The sequence below is a fragment of the Sander vitreus genome, chromosome 19 (assembly GCF_031162955.1).
Source record: "Sander vitreus isolate 19-12246 chromosome 19, sanVit1, whole genome shotgun sequence".
NCBI classification, from domain to species: Eukaryota; Metazoa; Chordata; class Actinopteri; order Perciformes; family Percidae; genus Sander; species Sander vitreus.
This window is the reverse complement of record NC_135873.1, coordinates 5013357-5029269: the sequence shown is the minus strand read 5'-3', so window position 1 is coordinate 5029269 and position 15913 is coordinate 5013357. Positions and strand designations below refer to the sequence as shown.

The following is a 15913-nucleotide window of genomic DNA, read 5'->3' as shown; positions in this document are numbered from 1 at the left end:
TGGACAGTTTGCCTCTTATATCAGAGAAAGAACTTGCCTTCTGAAATTAGACACAGCCCTCCTCCTCCCACCCCAGAGCTGTCCTCCTCCTCAGGCCAGCCGCACTGTCATAAATCCTCCGTAACCACTTACCCCAATTTGTCTCTCGTGTCAGTCTCTGCAGTTCAGAGCTCATTAAATGACAAAGGACTCAGCATGCTGCTGCCGTCACCCATGAACCTGTACACTCACCTTCATTCGCCACCATCGATCATGCACTCAGTCAATTCATCTGTTGACTTGTGTAACAAGAAAGGGGGTAATATCAGTATTAGATGAACAATGAAATATACCGATGCCCTGTGTGTGTGATTGTGTGTGTGCAGTGAAAGCTGAAAATCAGTGTTATTGCATACAACCTCACTGACAATTGATAGTTACAGTGGCATGGAAAATTACTTTTGACCCTGTTGGTTAGGTCACAATGTCATTGTACGCAACAGTATACTAAAAATTACAAAAATAGTATGTTCTTGTTTTTCCCCCCATCAAAAACCATTGATTTTTCTTTCAAGCAGAGTGGCTTTAAAGATGGCAATGTTGGTCCTTTGGCCAGTCCACCACTTTGTTCTAGACTGAAATATCTCCACAACTTTTGGAGGGATTGCCATTCAATTTTGTGCAGACATTCATGACGCCTTGACAATGAATCTTCTGGTGCCACCATGAGTGACATTTATAGTTTTGAGTGAAATGTCTCAACAACTATTGGATGGAATCTCATGTAATACATGTCAACATTTCAATTTGTTTAGGACTTTGGATTATGACCAAATCAGTGCTCAAAGTGGGCCGGTAGTCACCGGTATGCAGTACCGGCACGTCTACATTTTACTCTTAAGCGTACCTGCACTTTTTCTTGCGTACGGCTACTTCTCGCATGTAGCTGGTATTCTACCACTGACAGAGAAAGCGTCAGTGTCAGAGAGATTGACCCTAACGTTACGTAAACTACACTACCCAGAGGGCACTACTTGACTTACCTCAGTTCGGAAAAGCTGTCTGATGCCTGCAGCCTGACCGTAACAGATTTTTCACTGCTGAAAACCAAGAAACTAAAAAGAAGTGTGTCGAGTTTGTAAGTCGTTATGTTAGCCTGGCTTCAGAAAGGTACTACAATAACTTGTTTGCCAGAGCCAGACACATCAACAGAGGTCCAAGTCCAACCAGAAACATCAAGTACGATTCATGAGCTTCAAACTAACGTTAACATTGATGTGAGTGGAACAGCTAGCGTTAATGAGGAGTCTGCAGCTACCAACCTTAACGTTACCTTAGTCAATGACACCGACGTCAACAATAATGTGAGTAACGAAACACATGGCCTGACTGTTGGTCAAGGGACCAAATTATGTATTATTGTTCCACGAACAGCTGGCTCGTTTTTAAAGATAACAAACTGGGCTGCAAAACATGTAGAAGCATCCCGTCACTTGTTGGCCAGACAGAGAGGGGACTAAAGCTGTCAAGAGAAAAACACACACACACACACGCAAACACAACTTGTTTAAATAAATACATACATTTATGTTGTTAATAAATAACAATAACTTGTTGTACCAGCAATATCTCCAAGTTTTGTTTTTCACTGTAGAAATCTCAAATGTCATAATGATTTGCCAATGCAAGAGAGTACCGGCACCTCTTTTTTTTCCACTTCAAGCACTGGACCAAATACTTTAAAAACTAATGACTTTGTCACCAGCCTCAGAGCTAATTGTGTTGAGTGCTAATAAACAAATGTTAGCATGCAAACACGCTAAGCTAAGATGTTGAACATGGTAAATATTGGACCTGCTAAACATCATCATTGTTATTGTGAGCATGTTAGCATTCTGACTTTAGCATTTAGCTCAAAGCACCTCTGTACCTAAGTACAGCCTCACAGAGCTGCTAGCATGGCTATAGACTCTTATGCTATGTTCACACTACGAGTGACAAAGCAACAAAACAGCCAAGCGTGGCCAGCTACACTGTCATCGTTTTTATCAGTTTTACTCAAGCGCTTGTTTACGTGTTGCATCCCCATGTGCACCGCAATACACAGAAATCTAGCATAGTGTCAGCTTGAAAAATAAGCTAAAAAATAAGACAGTGCTAAAGCTAGCCATTGTGCGTTTTAAAATGTACCTTACATACATACCTGGCACTCCTGTGATGACTGCCACCCTCTGCCAAGCTGCATTTCTTTTATTAGTGTCGCAGTACAAAGAAGGGTAGGTTAATCAGCACTGGGAACTGGTCATGGTGCACCCTCCCATCATGTGCAACTGTGATCTCTCTAATCCATCAACATTACAAGACAATTCTAAATCATCTGCCCCCAAATTAGGCTCTAAAATACCTCTTCATTCATTGTGATACCATTGGTAGTTGTTTTCTCTAAACAATTTCTAAAGCTTGACTTCTTACCAATGTTAAATCCAAAAATTTGAAAGATGTGCCACCGTATTCCTACCCTTTGAATGCTGTCAGCATTTCTGCCGTTTCTGACAAGTGAATGTGTGTGTGTGTGTGTGTGTGTGTGTGTGTGTGTGTGTGTGCGCGCGTGCGCGTGTGCGCACGGAGACAGTGCCTGAGGAGCATATTAAGTTTTCAGATGTCTTCATAGAGTTGTTCACATTAAAATGCTGCAGGTGATGTTGTAGGGCAGGGGATAGCTGATGCTGTAAACACAGCATGGCATTGTGGATATACATTTCAGAAAGAAGCCTAATATCATATTCTGTCTGTACAAAACTCTTCCTTAAATCTTTAAAAACATTAGCATTGTTCTCACTGTGTTTGTGGGAGGTCTTTCAACACCTGCTCCACCTGTTCTCACACCAGCTAAAATCCCTTGTGCCTACATTATATCTCACTGGCATCTGGCACAGGGTTGACACACACATACACACACACTTTGACTAGAAGAGGTGTCCTAGGCCTTTTATCCTCTAAACACGGACATAAATCCATGGGTTTGGACTCGGGCCTTGCAATTGAGGCCAGTGGTGGCCCTGTTGTCAGCAGGGTCTCAGGGATATTAGCCCGTTAATCCTTCATAGAGAAGAGGTGGAAAGGAAGGCTGATAAATTGATGTTAGGGATTTATTCACTCACAGTTTAACCTGCTGAGAATGTAACCTGTTCACATAATATCAAATAAGAGAAAGCTTCTTTCTATATTATCTAAATTGACCTGTTGATAATCGCTTAGGGGACTTTTCCTGATTTCTGCTTTATATTCACTTTCATTAGCTTCCTCCTACTTTGACCCAAATGGAAACATCTGGGTAGCTTTGTGACCTTTGCATGTGGTTCCTCCTTTTAATTGCAAAGAGCATCCTTTTTGGTGTAGCAATTTTAAATAATAACTTGTCACCAAGATTATTTCTGAAATTGTTGCACCCTAATCTTCATTTTACAGTTTCGTCTCCCGATTCTTTTTCCCACTTACACATGTGTGAACTACAAAATCCTCTTTTATATCTTTATGCCAGTTTAAAAAAAAAAAAAATACAAATAAATTCAAGCAAGTAATCTTAGTCGGTTTTAACAGTTTTACCTTGTAACCCTTTAAAGCAAAGTAGCATCTACTCTCAACCCCATGTCAAAACTTCTTCTTGAGTATTTGGAATAGCTTTTAGGGGCAAGAAGAGGTAAAACTATCCAGTCTTTTTCAATTAAAAAACAAAGATATGGGAAATTTCATCTTTCCTATCTTGGTAATCATCTCAAGATTTAGTGGTTGGAAACTACTGATCTTATTTGACTCATAATTGTATACAGAAAACCACAATGTACTTATATCAACAATCTTCAAAATAATGTTTCAGTTTTCACAGATGTTAAAATGTCTAGTAGCGATTTGGGTTTTTAAGACCACAGATTAGTCTATTGTTCCATTTAAAAACAAAGATCAATAGTAATAAAAGTATCTGCAGTAACAGATGTGACGTCACCAAATCTATTTCTAGATTCTCCTAAATGTCAGCTACACCTGTTGTGTGTTGTAACTCCTCTCCCCTCTCCTTTCACGATGGTCCTGTCACTTTATCAGCTGTTGAGAAGTCGGTGGAGGAATTCAGGGCGATTATTGTTTACAAGAGACCCCTGACGCATGAAAGTGACGTCAGACATGAAGCCAGTCAGAAAAACAAACATGATACTGTATGTGAGTGATACAAGTACTGAAAGCTGCCTTCGAATTTCTAGTTAAGTAATCTTGTTTACTTATTCGTTGATCAGATGGTTCCTGATTTTAAGTGTTTTTGGACTATATTTAGTTTTCAGACAATAAACATTTGATATCTGTTGTTTAGTAAAATAGAAAGTGATTTATTGAAAAATGTCTTCTTAAAGAAAGTTATCAAAAAGGATCATACAGAAACTCAGGCAATGTATCCACACTAGCGGTGTTGAAATAAATCATTGCATCAATGCATCGCGATGCGGACCTGGACAATTCTGCATCGATGTCGTGACAGACCATAAGCGATTATTGCCTAGTGATGTTACTTGTTGATTTTCCGGTTGCTGCTTTTTTGTTTTTCGCCTTTTGCATATCACGATGCATCCTGATGCATCCTGATATCAAATCGTTGGCAGGATAATCAAATCGAATCATGACACCAGTGAAGATTCACACCCCTAGTCCACACTAGTGCCAAAAGATTTTAAAAGTACCGACCCTGAGTTGTGTTTTTTTTTTTTTATATGTACTGTATATATTTTATTTTGAATGTCTCTTGTACTCTCTGTGTCATTGTAGATGTTGACTTTTGAGGTGCATAGAAAATGACAAGTTTAATTGAGATGACAAGTGTTGAAGGGAGTGTTGTTTGTCCACTCAGAGCTACGTTGGCTGTTTGAATCTGTCATGAGTGTTACAGTTGAAGACTTACATAAGTGCTGTCACAGTGTTGGTTTTTCTGTGACACAGTTTTGATGTGTGCAAATCTAGAAAAATGTTATCATGTCAGCAGTTCTTGAAGGTGTATTTTTTTTGTAATGTGAACATTTATTGGTATAACCTTTATCTAATATTGTTGACACCCTCTTTTTGTGGAAGCCTCAGATGATCGATGTTTTATTTTTTTTTATTTTTTATATATACATATGTTTGAGTTTTTACTGATGCGAGGAGCACAGTTCAGGAGCGGAGCTCAGCAGTGGAGCAGTTTCACTCTATCAGCCTGACAGATTATGCTCCTTTTCTTCCACTTTGTTATCTGCTGACAGATGAACAGTTACATTTCTTACACTGTCTGTTTACTTTGTTTAGCTCATAACGTAGCGACTTTGAGTGGCCAATGATAATGGCAATTTGCATGTCAGCCAACAATGTAAGTGAGTGTAATTTGCAGCATTTTATATGAATTTGAAAAGAAAAAAACATATTTACATACATACGTTTGTCTTCTGGTGTCTGTCGAGGGTGTTCTTGAGTCTTACTTTTTTTTTACAGTATGAACTATGTCCTGCTAACCTTTATTTGTATTGCACTTTAAGTTATAAATTGCTTTATTCCTAAAAGAACCAGTAACATGAAACATTAAAAAGAGTGCCTATCTATTTGATTAAATGTATCCTTATTTCTTAGAAACTCCAATAACTGAGATGAGCAGGCATAACAGTACAGGGGAGCTAGAGCCCTTTGAGTTTTTAATAACTGCTGACCTGTGGTTTGTTGACATTGGGAGCTGCAGTGTTTCTCATTGTGGGGGAAGGGTGAACATTTCCCTCTCTGTGCACACACTTATTACTGTCAGACAGACAGGTGGACTGAAGTATTGGTGGTCAAAAACCATGGAACTATTATTAAAATGTGGCTTCAGGGTTTGGCTTAAAGTTGAAACTGAGTTTATTTAGGTTTGGGGCATTTGTGTGTATAGTATGTAGGTTTGGGTATTTCTTTAGATTCCAGCTACAAATTGTAAAATTGTATATAAAGCTATTATTACACAGTCCACTGGGTTGTATATAAATCTATATTTATATAGCTTTGTTTTTTATTATCATTATTACAATTTATAGATCAACCTTTAAAACATTTTTCTGTGTGTACCTGGTCCAAGTTAAATTGCATGTGTCCTCGTGCATCACAAACATAGTGACCTCATAAACCAAAGAACACCGTGTTTTTATGTGCTGCTATTATTGTGTACACTGTGAGTGAATGTGAGTGGGCTGTGATTTGTTTATGTGGCATGCATGAAGTGAACGTGTGTGCATGATAGTCCAGGACATGACTTCTGAACAGGTGTGTGAGGTAGCTGTAGTGGACTGGTGTGAATGGAGTCAACCTTGTAGGCAGACTATTTTTATACCGGCAGTGAGACATATTGACATCTGTTATATTGAGATAAGACACTATATATCGGCTGCATGTTAACTTAAATTCTTTCAGATATACACTACTCTGTTCATCATAGTGACACATTGCATTATCAGATTTTCTGCCGCCTTTAGCTCTGAAAATTTCTGTATTTTTCTTCTTTCTCAAGCACTTTCTAACAATGAGATGCATATACAATGCGTTATTGTTACTTTTTATTCATATTAAAACATGTATTTAGATTTTTTAATTATATAAGCGTGAAGTTTTAGTGCGTACCTTTTTTATAATAATAAACGTCCGTTACATTCAAGCCATTGCCAAATGAGTTGATACAAAGCTAACTAAGGCTATCAGCTCCACACAACTCTCTCTGTATTTCTCAGTATGGTTGTGTTCAGAAGATTGCGTCGTCCGGCGACTTTCCCACGCAGAAACTCAAGTGAAGATAATAACCTCTTCTGAAGAGTCCATCATGTTTTTTTAATCCTCCGTGTCCTCCTGGCTACTAGCAACTGCGTGGAGGAGGGGTGGGGGTGGTGCACCATCACGGAAGGCTGCGTCAAGTGGCTGCGCCGACAGTTTTGTTGTCATTACTTAGACTTCCTCATGGGGGCAGCAGAAACTATGCACTATAGCTTTAAAAGAATGAGTTTATGGGCTCAAACACAAAAAGGGACTAAACAAAAAAACACAACAGGAGTAGCAGGCAATGAAATAGAATACCTACCTCAAGTGCTACGTCAGGACATTTATTTAAACTAACTGGACTTGAAAGAAGGAGGCTATGGGTTTAAGGTTTAATCCATCACAGGCTCACAAGATGATTCTCCTAGACGCTTAACTCGGATGATATAGGCTTCATAAAATGAATGACAATAGATTTGTTAAAGTGCATTTGTGCCCTAAGTGCTTCAGACTGAGCCCTTTTTAAAAGCTTTCTGATTATTTTCTGCATCATAGGCCTCACATTTTCACTAAGAACAGTACAGTTAACTACAGTAGCTTTTTGTCAGAAGGTAAAAAATGCACCAAATCTTAAAGCACTTGAGCACAAAACTATAGAGACATAATTGGGAACTGTAGATGGATATGTGCAGGCAGTGTTCTCTGTAAGCCAAATCAGTATGCAAGCTTTCACTACAAACACTACACCAGCATATTTCCCTAATTAGATCGCCCGTCCCTGATTGGAAGGTGCTAATTAGGGAAATCAGATACTGAAGAGTTATGTTATTAAATCTGCACACTCACAAAAGACTGGACACCAGTGAGAGAGAATTGCAAAGAGGTTAGTTGTAAATTAAGACCGTCCTGCAGGTTTATGTAATTACCCACCTCGTTAGCAGACGTGTAAAGTCTGATGTTTTATTTCTAAGGATAGTCTGAGACAGAGAAACTGAACTCTGTAAGTGTAAAGAAGCACCTTGACATAGCAGGAGTAACACTCACTTTAGACTAATCATCAGGTCAGCCACAGCTAAGTGTGTGTGTGTTAACAGCAGGGGTGTCACGATTCTCCAAATCCTCGATTTGATTACATTTTTGATTCTAAGGTCACGGTTCGATTCGATTCTCGATTTTTACATTTATTTTTTTTAAAGCACAGGTTGCTATGCCATTTTTAGACTAGACTTTTATGCAATATATAATATATCTATAATATCTGACCTTTGTGTACCACACTACATTGTCAAATGTAAAACATTTATTAACAACATAATGTAACAATAACTTATATCTATAACCTGCCATCTAGTTTCTCTTTTGTAACTGCAGTCCTCTTCACAGAAGATGACACAAACAAACAAAAAACAATAAACAGCCATGTCCATAGTCTTCTCTGAACAATTAGGTGTCTTAACAAACTATTTCCGAACAGTTGAACATATACCACAGATTAACTGTCATGTTAGTCGTGCTGCCAGTGGAATAATATGGTACACACACATAGCACCTCGAGCAGGCTACACGTGTGTGTTTGTTTTCTGGTTTTTTTTTTCCGATTGGCAAGCCGACGGGACGTGACATGGGGGCGTGGCAGCATCAACAATTCCATGTTTTAATTCGAAATTCAAGATTGTGACTTAATTTTGGTCGATATCAAAATCGTGATACCCTTAGTTAACAGTGTGTGTAGTTTGTTGGACTGGCACCACAGAGGGTGGGAGGTACATTTGCCATCTGTGGTGAGAGTATTGTCACAGGTAAGCAAAATATAAACCCAGGGGAGACAGCAGACACCCAACCAAGGAGCGTTGTAGTCTTGTTGTAGTCTTGACTTCAAAATGAAAGATTTATTTTTAATTAAATTGAATTCACACGCAATGTAAAATTATATATAAACATATTATATAAAATGTTATTTACTCCACCAGTCCGCTTTTTTTTCTTGTGGACTTGTGTTTTGCCATCAATACTATCAATTTTAAGATATCCAGATCATATTTCTTTGAATTCTCCCCAGAAGCACCAGAACTGTTGTTTATGCAGAACAAAATGTTTAATTTTGTTATTTAAAACACCTTTGACTATGGCATGAGCAAAGGAAATGGCTTAAAGTGTCATGATTTTATCCCCAGTCCTGACTATGTATTTACAACATTTGGGCCTTCCATGTATATTCTTTTCTTATAGTGAAAAAGTATCTTAAAATCAGACCACAAGGCAACATTTGACCTTTGGAAAAACTCCTTAGTTCAGAATACTACTACCTCCCACCTTAAGATATTATTAGTTTCTACTCTAACCAAACTACATCAGGGCTTTACTTAGATAAAGTATGAAGTGCTTAAATAAAATATGAAGTGCAGATATTGAACATGTCTTTTAAGAAGATGTATGCTGCTCATGGCTTCCCCTCTGAGGCCAGCAGTAGTAACTCTAGGCAACGCTGTGGTTGCATCAGCTCTTTGATGGACAGCCGAGCTAGCTGACATTATTAAGATCTCTTAGTCTGTTCAGATGGGAAGAGGGATGTGTGTGTGTGTGTGTGTGTGTGTGTGTGTGTGTGTGTGTGTGTGTGTGTTTGTGTGTGTGTGGGAACTTGTGTGTATGATCGTGTCAGCTGTATTGAGGGTCAGCAGCCCTGATTCCCCTTGGGGGGGGGGAAGTTATGACCACAGTGACCTCATTTTACAAGAAGGACCTGTAAAAAGGCTGAGCTGAGCTGGGCCAGACCGACAGGTGTGGACAGACAGAGGAGAGTGGAGAGAAAGGAGGGGGGTGATGCCAGGATGGAGGGTGACTTCATGCCAGTGGACTGTGTAGACCACCACAGGCATTAAAACAAACCCAAGGGATGAGATAATAGAGCATTAGACACAGAGGAATAGAAATAATAGCTTTAGCTAGCCTATGTATGGCAGATAATTTTTTTTTTTTTAATCCTGCGGTGCTCCGTTACATTGGATTTAATGAATTCTGGATTATGTTTGTATCTCCAGCTTCATTAGGTTAAGTGAATCCTTGATTTCAATTACTGCCAGTATATTTATTAACAGCCCTCCTTTTGATGTTGGTGAGGTTTCACCCCTCTCATCTTAGCCACACTTTGTTGAGTTATTTTAAACATCGTCATATTCTTCAATCCATTCCTTCCTCCTCTTCTCTCTCTCCGTCTTGGACACTTACAGTTTACCTCAGGAATCCTGCCTTCTCAGCTGTCCGGTGGTGTCCCATAGCAACCCGATTTAGCCTCCACCGCCCCACTCCTTCACCCCCCCTTCACTTTTCAGTCTTTTCTCCTCCTCCCCCTCTACCTAATTTAGCCCCCACCCACACCCTTCTGCCTGCTCTTTCGGCTCCCTACCTCCTTCATACACCTTCTCGTCTCCTTTCCGGCTTGGGCTTGTGGCCTGCGTGCTGGATTAGGAGCCTGTCTAAATTTGGTCATGCATGGCAAAGGAGACTAGCACCTGCTGGGACCCCGGCTGGTTGGACAGGAGGCCTCCTTTCCTCTCCAGACCCTTACATCAAATTACACCAGAGCCTGGGCATTCCTGTCACTACTATCTTCTCCACTTCGCTGCCTCTCTTTCTTTCTCCTTCTACAAGTGTCTTTCTTTGCCCTTCAAATTCAGATTGAATCAAATAATGTTTTACAGGCGGGACAATGTCTTTTTCTGTCCAAATGCTGTGCAAATTTTGAGCAAAGTTTGTGAAAGAAAATACAACTCAGCATGTTTCCATCAGCCATTGCCAGTAGTAAAAAAGTAATCAGATTAAAATACTAAAGTAAAAGTAACAATACTACAATATAAATATACTTTGTTACAAGTACATGTCCTGCATTCACACATGTTATTAGTGAAATGTATTTTAGTGTTTATAGTTTTATTTTATATATCATTGAATTATTAATGCATCAATATGTTGATTTACATATAAGAACCATATTAATATGTGGCTGGTTAAAGTGAGTTAATTTGTACAAGTTTATATTTATTTAGGTAGTTTAATTTATAATAAGACTTTATTTTATAAAATGATCATATATTATAGTCTATATGAAATTATCTGCAAAGTTACTACAGGTGTCAAATAAATGTAGTGGCATAAAAAGTACAATATTTCCCATAAAGCATAAAATGGAAATACTCAAGCAAAGTAAAAGTTCCTCAAAATTGTATTTATTGTACTCCCCCACTGGCCACTGCTCTGCACATGTTAAATACAAAGAGGTTGAGTACAGGTTTGATATAATCAGAGCACCTGTAGCTCTTCTGTAACTGTAAATGAGGTCAAGGTGATATCTTCAATTTGCTTATTTTTCCAACTAAACCCAAAAATATTCCGTTCACTATCACATAAGACAAAGAAAATCAGCAGAATTGAGAACTAATTGCTCATCGCTGTGCATGTAGAGATGTGTAGTCCACTTTCTCCTTCACTCTGTCTCTACTTTCTCTCACTCAGTCACTAGTGTGTTTTCTTCTCTCTGTCAAAACCACCACTTTCTCTTCCTTCCCTCTCTCCCTGTCACCATCTCTTTCCTGTCTGTCTCTGGTGCTTTGCTTTTCTGTCCACCCATGTAGATCTACAGTCAAAATTGAGGGCTAGCGATAGGCACACCCCGATAAAACCAAACACCCACATGCTGTAATGGAAAATGTATGCTCTCACCTACTGAGCGTACATCGTGTTTCAATTCTAATTTATACATCTCTCTCTCTCTCTTTCTGTCTCTGCTCAGTCTCTCTCTCCTCACTCCGCCCACACTATCATCTGTAGTTAGTTATTCAGCTCATGTACTTATCCTGCTTCTACACCCACACATCCTCCAAACCCTGGCAAAGTTTTGGCTGTACAGTCGCAGCCCTTACAAACACTCACACTCTTGAATGTTAACACACACATCCAATATTCACATTTGAAGCTGAACGCCATGAAAGCCTCTCAAAATACCATTCAGAGATTGATTGAATGGCCTGATGGAACCAATTGAATTGTCCCTGACGTGAAAGACCGACGCCATTAGGCAATTTTCCAGACAGACCAAAAGTAAGCACTCAGCGGCTGAGAGCCATTTATATCACTGTCTACATTCTGCCCATTACGCACAACAGCATCACCTAATGAACAGTTTGGTTTCTAAAATGATAGATCTGGCTTTTGAAAGACGCAGCACCTACTCTTTTTTTAAAATGCTCGACACAACACAGAATTAGGACCAAATATAACCCTTTATAGCAATAACTTCCTGGCTTAGACTTGTTACACTGATAGACTCGTCATGCTATACTTGAATGACGAACTCCAGCATAGATGGCAAATAGTTGGTGATCCAATGTTTTTTCAGTTCACTTAAAGTCGACTTGTGTTGTGAATTGTGTTTACAGAGTTTACAACGAAACATTTCAAGACTAAAACATGCAAAAAAATGCAGGATTAATGAGCCTCTGTAACCTGATGCGTGCTGCATAAACAGGCAGAGTACCGAGTTATAACCGACCATCTGATGTGTGCAGAGGTGTGTGTGGTCAATTGCACATGATTTAATGAAGGTAAACACTGTGGATGACGTGACACCTCTCTCAAATCGGAGGCTGCAGATTAACATAACGGTTGATGAATTTAGTAAACTGAAGGAGAAGCTTCCATACAGAATAAAACAGCAGTGGAGAACAGATACTGTAAGAATCACTCATATTTATTAAGAGCTCAATAGAGGCCCCTTTACTGGCATTTGGCGAATTAAAAGTAGCTACTGGCTGGAGTGTTTGATTAAAGTGTCTCTGATTTATGTTGATACCAAAACATAAAATCCGATACAAATATTGTAAAAAAATTAAATAATTTTTCAATTAACCTGTTGTAATCTTGTAAAACTAAAGACTTCATTTGTCATTTTACAGGGTTTTCTATTCATATATTGATTGCCACAGGCATTGAATAATTTTCCAAAAAGACAATAAACAAACGGACTAAATAATAGTACAAACCAATTTTCAGTTTCAACCTTGTCTCTCACCGTCAGCAGCCGCAGCGATAACGAGGACACAAATTGAAGTGGACGGTTCAGGCCTTGCTAAGCAGTTTTGATGCTGCTCTCCTAAAGGAAACATCAAGTTGTGTGTGTGTGTGTGTGTGTGTGTGTGTGTGTGTGTGTGTGTGTGTGTGTGGCAGGTATAGTCATAGTGCTTGCTGTCAGTGTCTGTATTTGTCATGAAGTCGCATAGGTGACAGTGTAACCCTCTCTATCCTCTCTCTCTCAGACCTTCACAGCTTGGTGTAACTCCCACTTGAGGAAGGCTGGGACACAGATTGAGAACATTGAAGAGGATTTCAGAAATGGCCTCAAACTCATGCTGCTGCTGGAGGTCATATCAGGTGGATCTCATCGACACACACACACAGACGGACACAAACAGACACAGACAGACACATACTCACACACTTGCTGCTTTTTGTCATATGTTTGTAGAAAAGACACACATTTCATCAGTTGATACTTTCAAACGATCATTTTAGATTCAATAACGGTTACATATCATGATCTCTCATATGCTAAAGACAGAGTGTCCTTTTTTCATGGATTTATCATTTTAGCCAAATTTCTTTTCAGTTATGGTAACATCTTTACTCGTTAGCGTAGTTTCAGAGATATAGGGACGGGGTGACCCTTCTAAAAAACACATTCTGATTCTTATTGAAAACACTATTTGGAGGTAAAACTGAAGGTGAAAATACAGTAAGAAAGTCAGCCAGTTTGCGTAGTCAACCATTTCTCTGGATGATATAATAAACAGCATAAATATTGTTTTATGAAAAGCTGTTTTTCTGGGAACCTGATAATGAAATAATATACTTTGGATGAATAGTTACGTGAATCGATTAGTTGTTTGGCCTATAAAATGTCAAAATTGTAGTCATACAAACAGTGTAATCATTTCCATGTGAGAAAAAAATAAGACAAAAATTCACATTAAACAAATGACGGTCATACAGGTGTAATGGACATAATCCAACTTTTTAAACCTTTCAAAAACATATACTGTTGCAAAATGTAATTTCTGGTTTCATTATTTTTCAGAGCCGAATAAAATGTCTTTAAATGTTCTGCTTTGTCTGACCACACACAGAACAGTCCGGGAACCAAAGAGATTCACTTTAGAATTATATAAAATTCGCAAATTCGAGAAGCTGAAGCCAGAGAATATTTGACCTGAATAATGAATAATTATTTCAGCTGTAGCAAATTATTTTTTTTCTTTTCTCTCAGGTGAGAGGCTGCCCAAACCTGACAAAGGCAAGATGCGTTTCCACAAGATCGCCAACGTGAATAAAGCTCTGGACTTCATCTGCAGCAAGGGGGTCAAGCTGGTGTCTATTGGTGCTGAGGGTGAGAGTCCTGCTTTGACTAACAACGTTCCCATTTATTATTTTCCTCTCTCTCCTTTTTTCCCTTCCTTTGATTAATATACCAAGGTCACACCGTATTTGCATTTCTTGGACCTATTTTTTTGAGCAGCAGATGGCTGGTGAAGTTCACAGCATCAGGAGAATTCAGATGAAATGAGGCAGTGACAGGAAAGTTAACTACAGATCACCCAACTGAAAATTGTTTGCAATACACGTTTTAATTTAATCTGAAATAATAAATTTTTTACCACACATATCTCAACTGGATCAAATCACAGCACTTTTTCTGCCATTTTGGAACATTTTGTTAGATATTTCAAATGATAAAAAAACTGTAGTGGTATTAATGTAATCTTGTAAAACATTTATTTTTGTATACGATTAAAGAGAACTACAGGAAAATAGCTGCAAATGAGATATCCTAAAGACAGTAGAGAGATACTGTAGTGAGAGCAGTGTAAATGTTGCACATTGACATTTCAATAACATTTGAATGCTCAGATTTAGTCTAAATCTGCTTGATTTCTGAACAGTTTTTACCCCCGACGGTCAGTTTAAACTCTATTAGAAAACCTTCACATCACAGTACTTCAAAAGCAGTTAGTGGATTTTCATGTGGTTGTATTTGACTTTCACTTTCTTAACTCTAATTGCAGTCAAGATTCTTTTTGAGCCTTCAGGCTGAGTGAAATTCAATTTGTGTCAACAGCAATACCTCAAAAGATGTACAATAGCAGACCCATAACTTCTCAGCTTATAGTCTTTTATATTTTGTCTATTGCCATGATTAATAATGTGTGTGTTTTTACAGAAATTGTTGACGGTAATGGGAAGATGACTCTTGGTATGATCTGGACCATCATCTTGCGCTTCGCCATCCAAGACATCTCTGTTGAAGGTTTGTATATATGTGTGTGAGTGTGTATGTGCGTGTGTCCATTGTGTTTCCATAAACTAACATTGACTTTTATAATAAGAATATTAATTAAACAACCTAAAAGTAACATGTTTTTTGTGTTAAAGGTGTTTATTGGTTAAAGGAACTTGACATTTTTACACTTTGGGTTTTGTATGAATTAAGCAAACAAGATATAACGTGTTAATTGGTGAACTTCAGAAGTGCTGCAAGATGGATTTTGTTACTTCGGACAGATCTCCCCCTGTTTCCAGTCTTTATGCTAAGCTAAGTTAACTGGCAGCTAATTGTAGTTTTGTGTGTGATGGACCGATTTAAGAGCCGTATCAATCTTCTTATCGAACTCCTGGCTAGAAAGCGAATACATGTGTTTTCCAAAATGTCAAACTATTCCTTTTAAATGTTAAAATTAGTCCAAATGAGAATGTGAGCAAAAATAACACTTTTAATTATTACGTTAGGCACACTTAGACAAACACTATTGGAGCTGACTGACTATAACAACCATGTCTGGCATATGAGCACAACATCATTTTATTTATAGTATCAAATCATAACAAGAGTTATCTCAGGACACTTTACAGATAGAGGTGGTCTAGACCACACTCTATAACATAGAGACCTCTATAACATAAAGACCTAGTTTAACATTTGTCGTTGTGATTTGTCAATCACAATCTCACACGCTAATAAAGTTTTTCACTTGGTGTTTTTACAAAACACACACTGACTACGTCTGTCGTTGAATGTCATGAAAGTCAATAAATGTCCCACTTC

The 15913-nt window shown here is 38.4% G+C and overlaps 1 protein-coding gene across 8 annotated transcripts in view; it reads left to right on the top strand.

The window, feature by feature from the left end:
* Nucleotides 1–15913, top strand: part of actn3b (actinin alpha 3b) — a 37195-nt gene that overhangs the window by 7662 nt on the left and 13620 nt on the right. For all 8 annotated transcript variants that reach the window (XM_078276066.1, XM_078276065.1, XM_078276064.1 and 5 more), the window contains exons 2-4: nucleotides 13074–13188; nucleotides 14081–14200; nucleotides 15032–15118. In XM_078276066.1, coding sequence (XP_078132192.1) covers nucleotides 13074–13188; nucleotides 14081–14200; nucleotides 15032–15118 — 322 coding nt within the window. The remainder of the gene's footprint in view (nucleotides 1–13073; nucleotides 13189–14080; nucleotides 14201–15031; nucleotides 15119–15913) is intronic.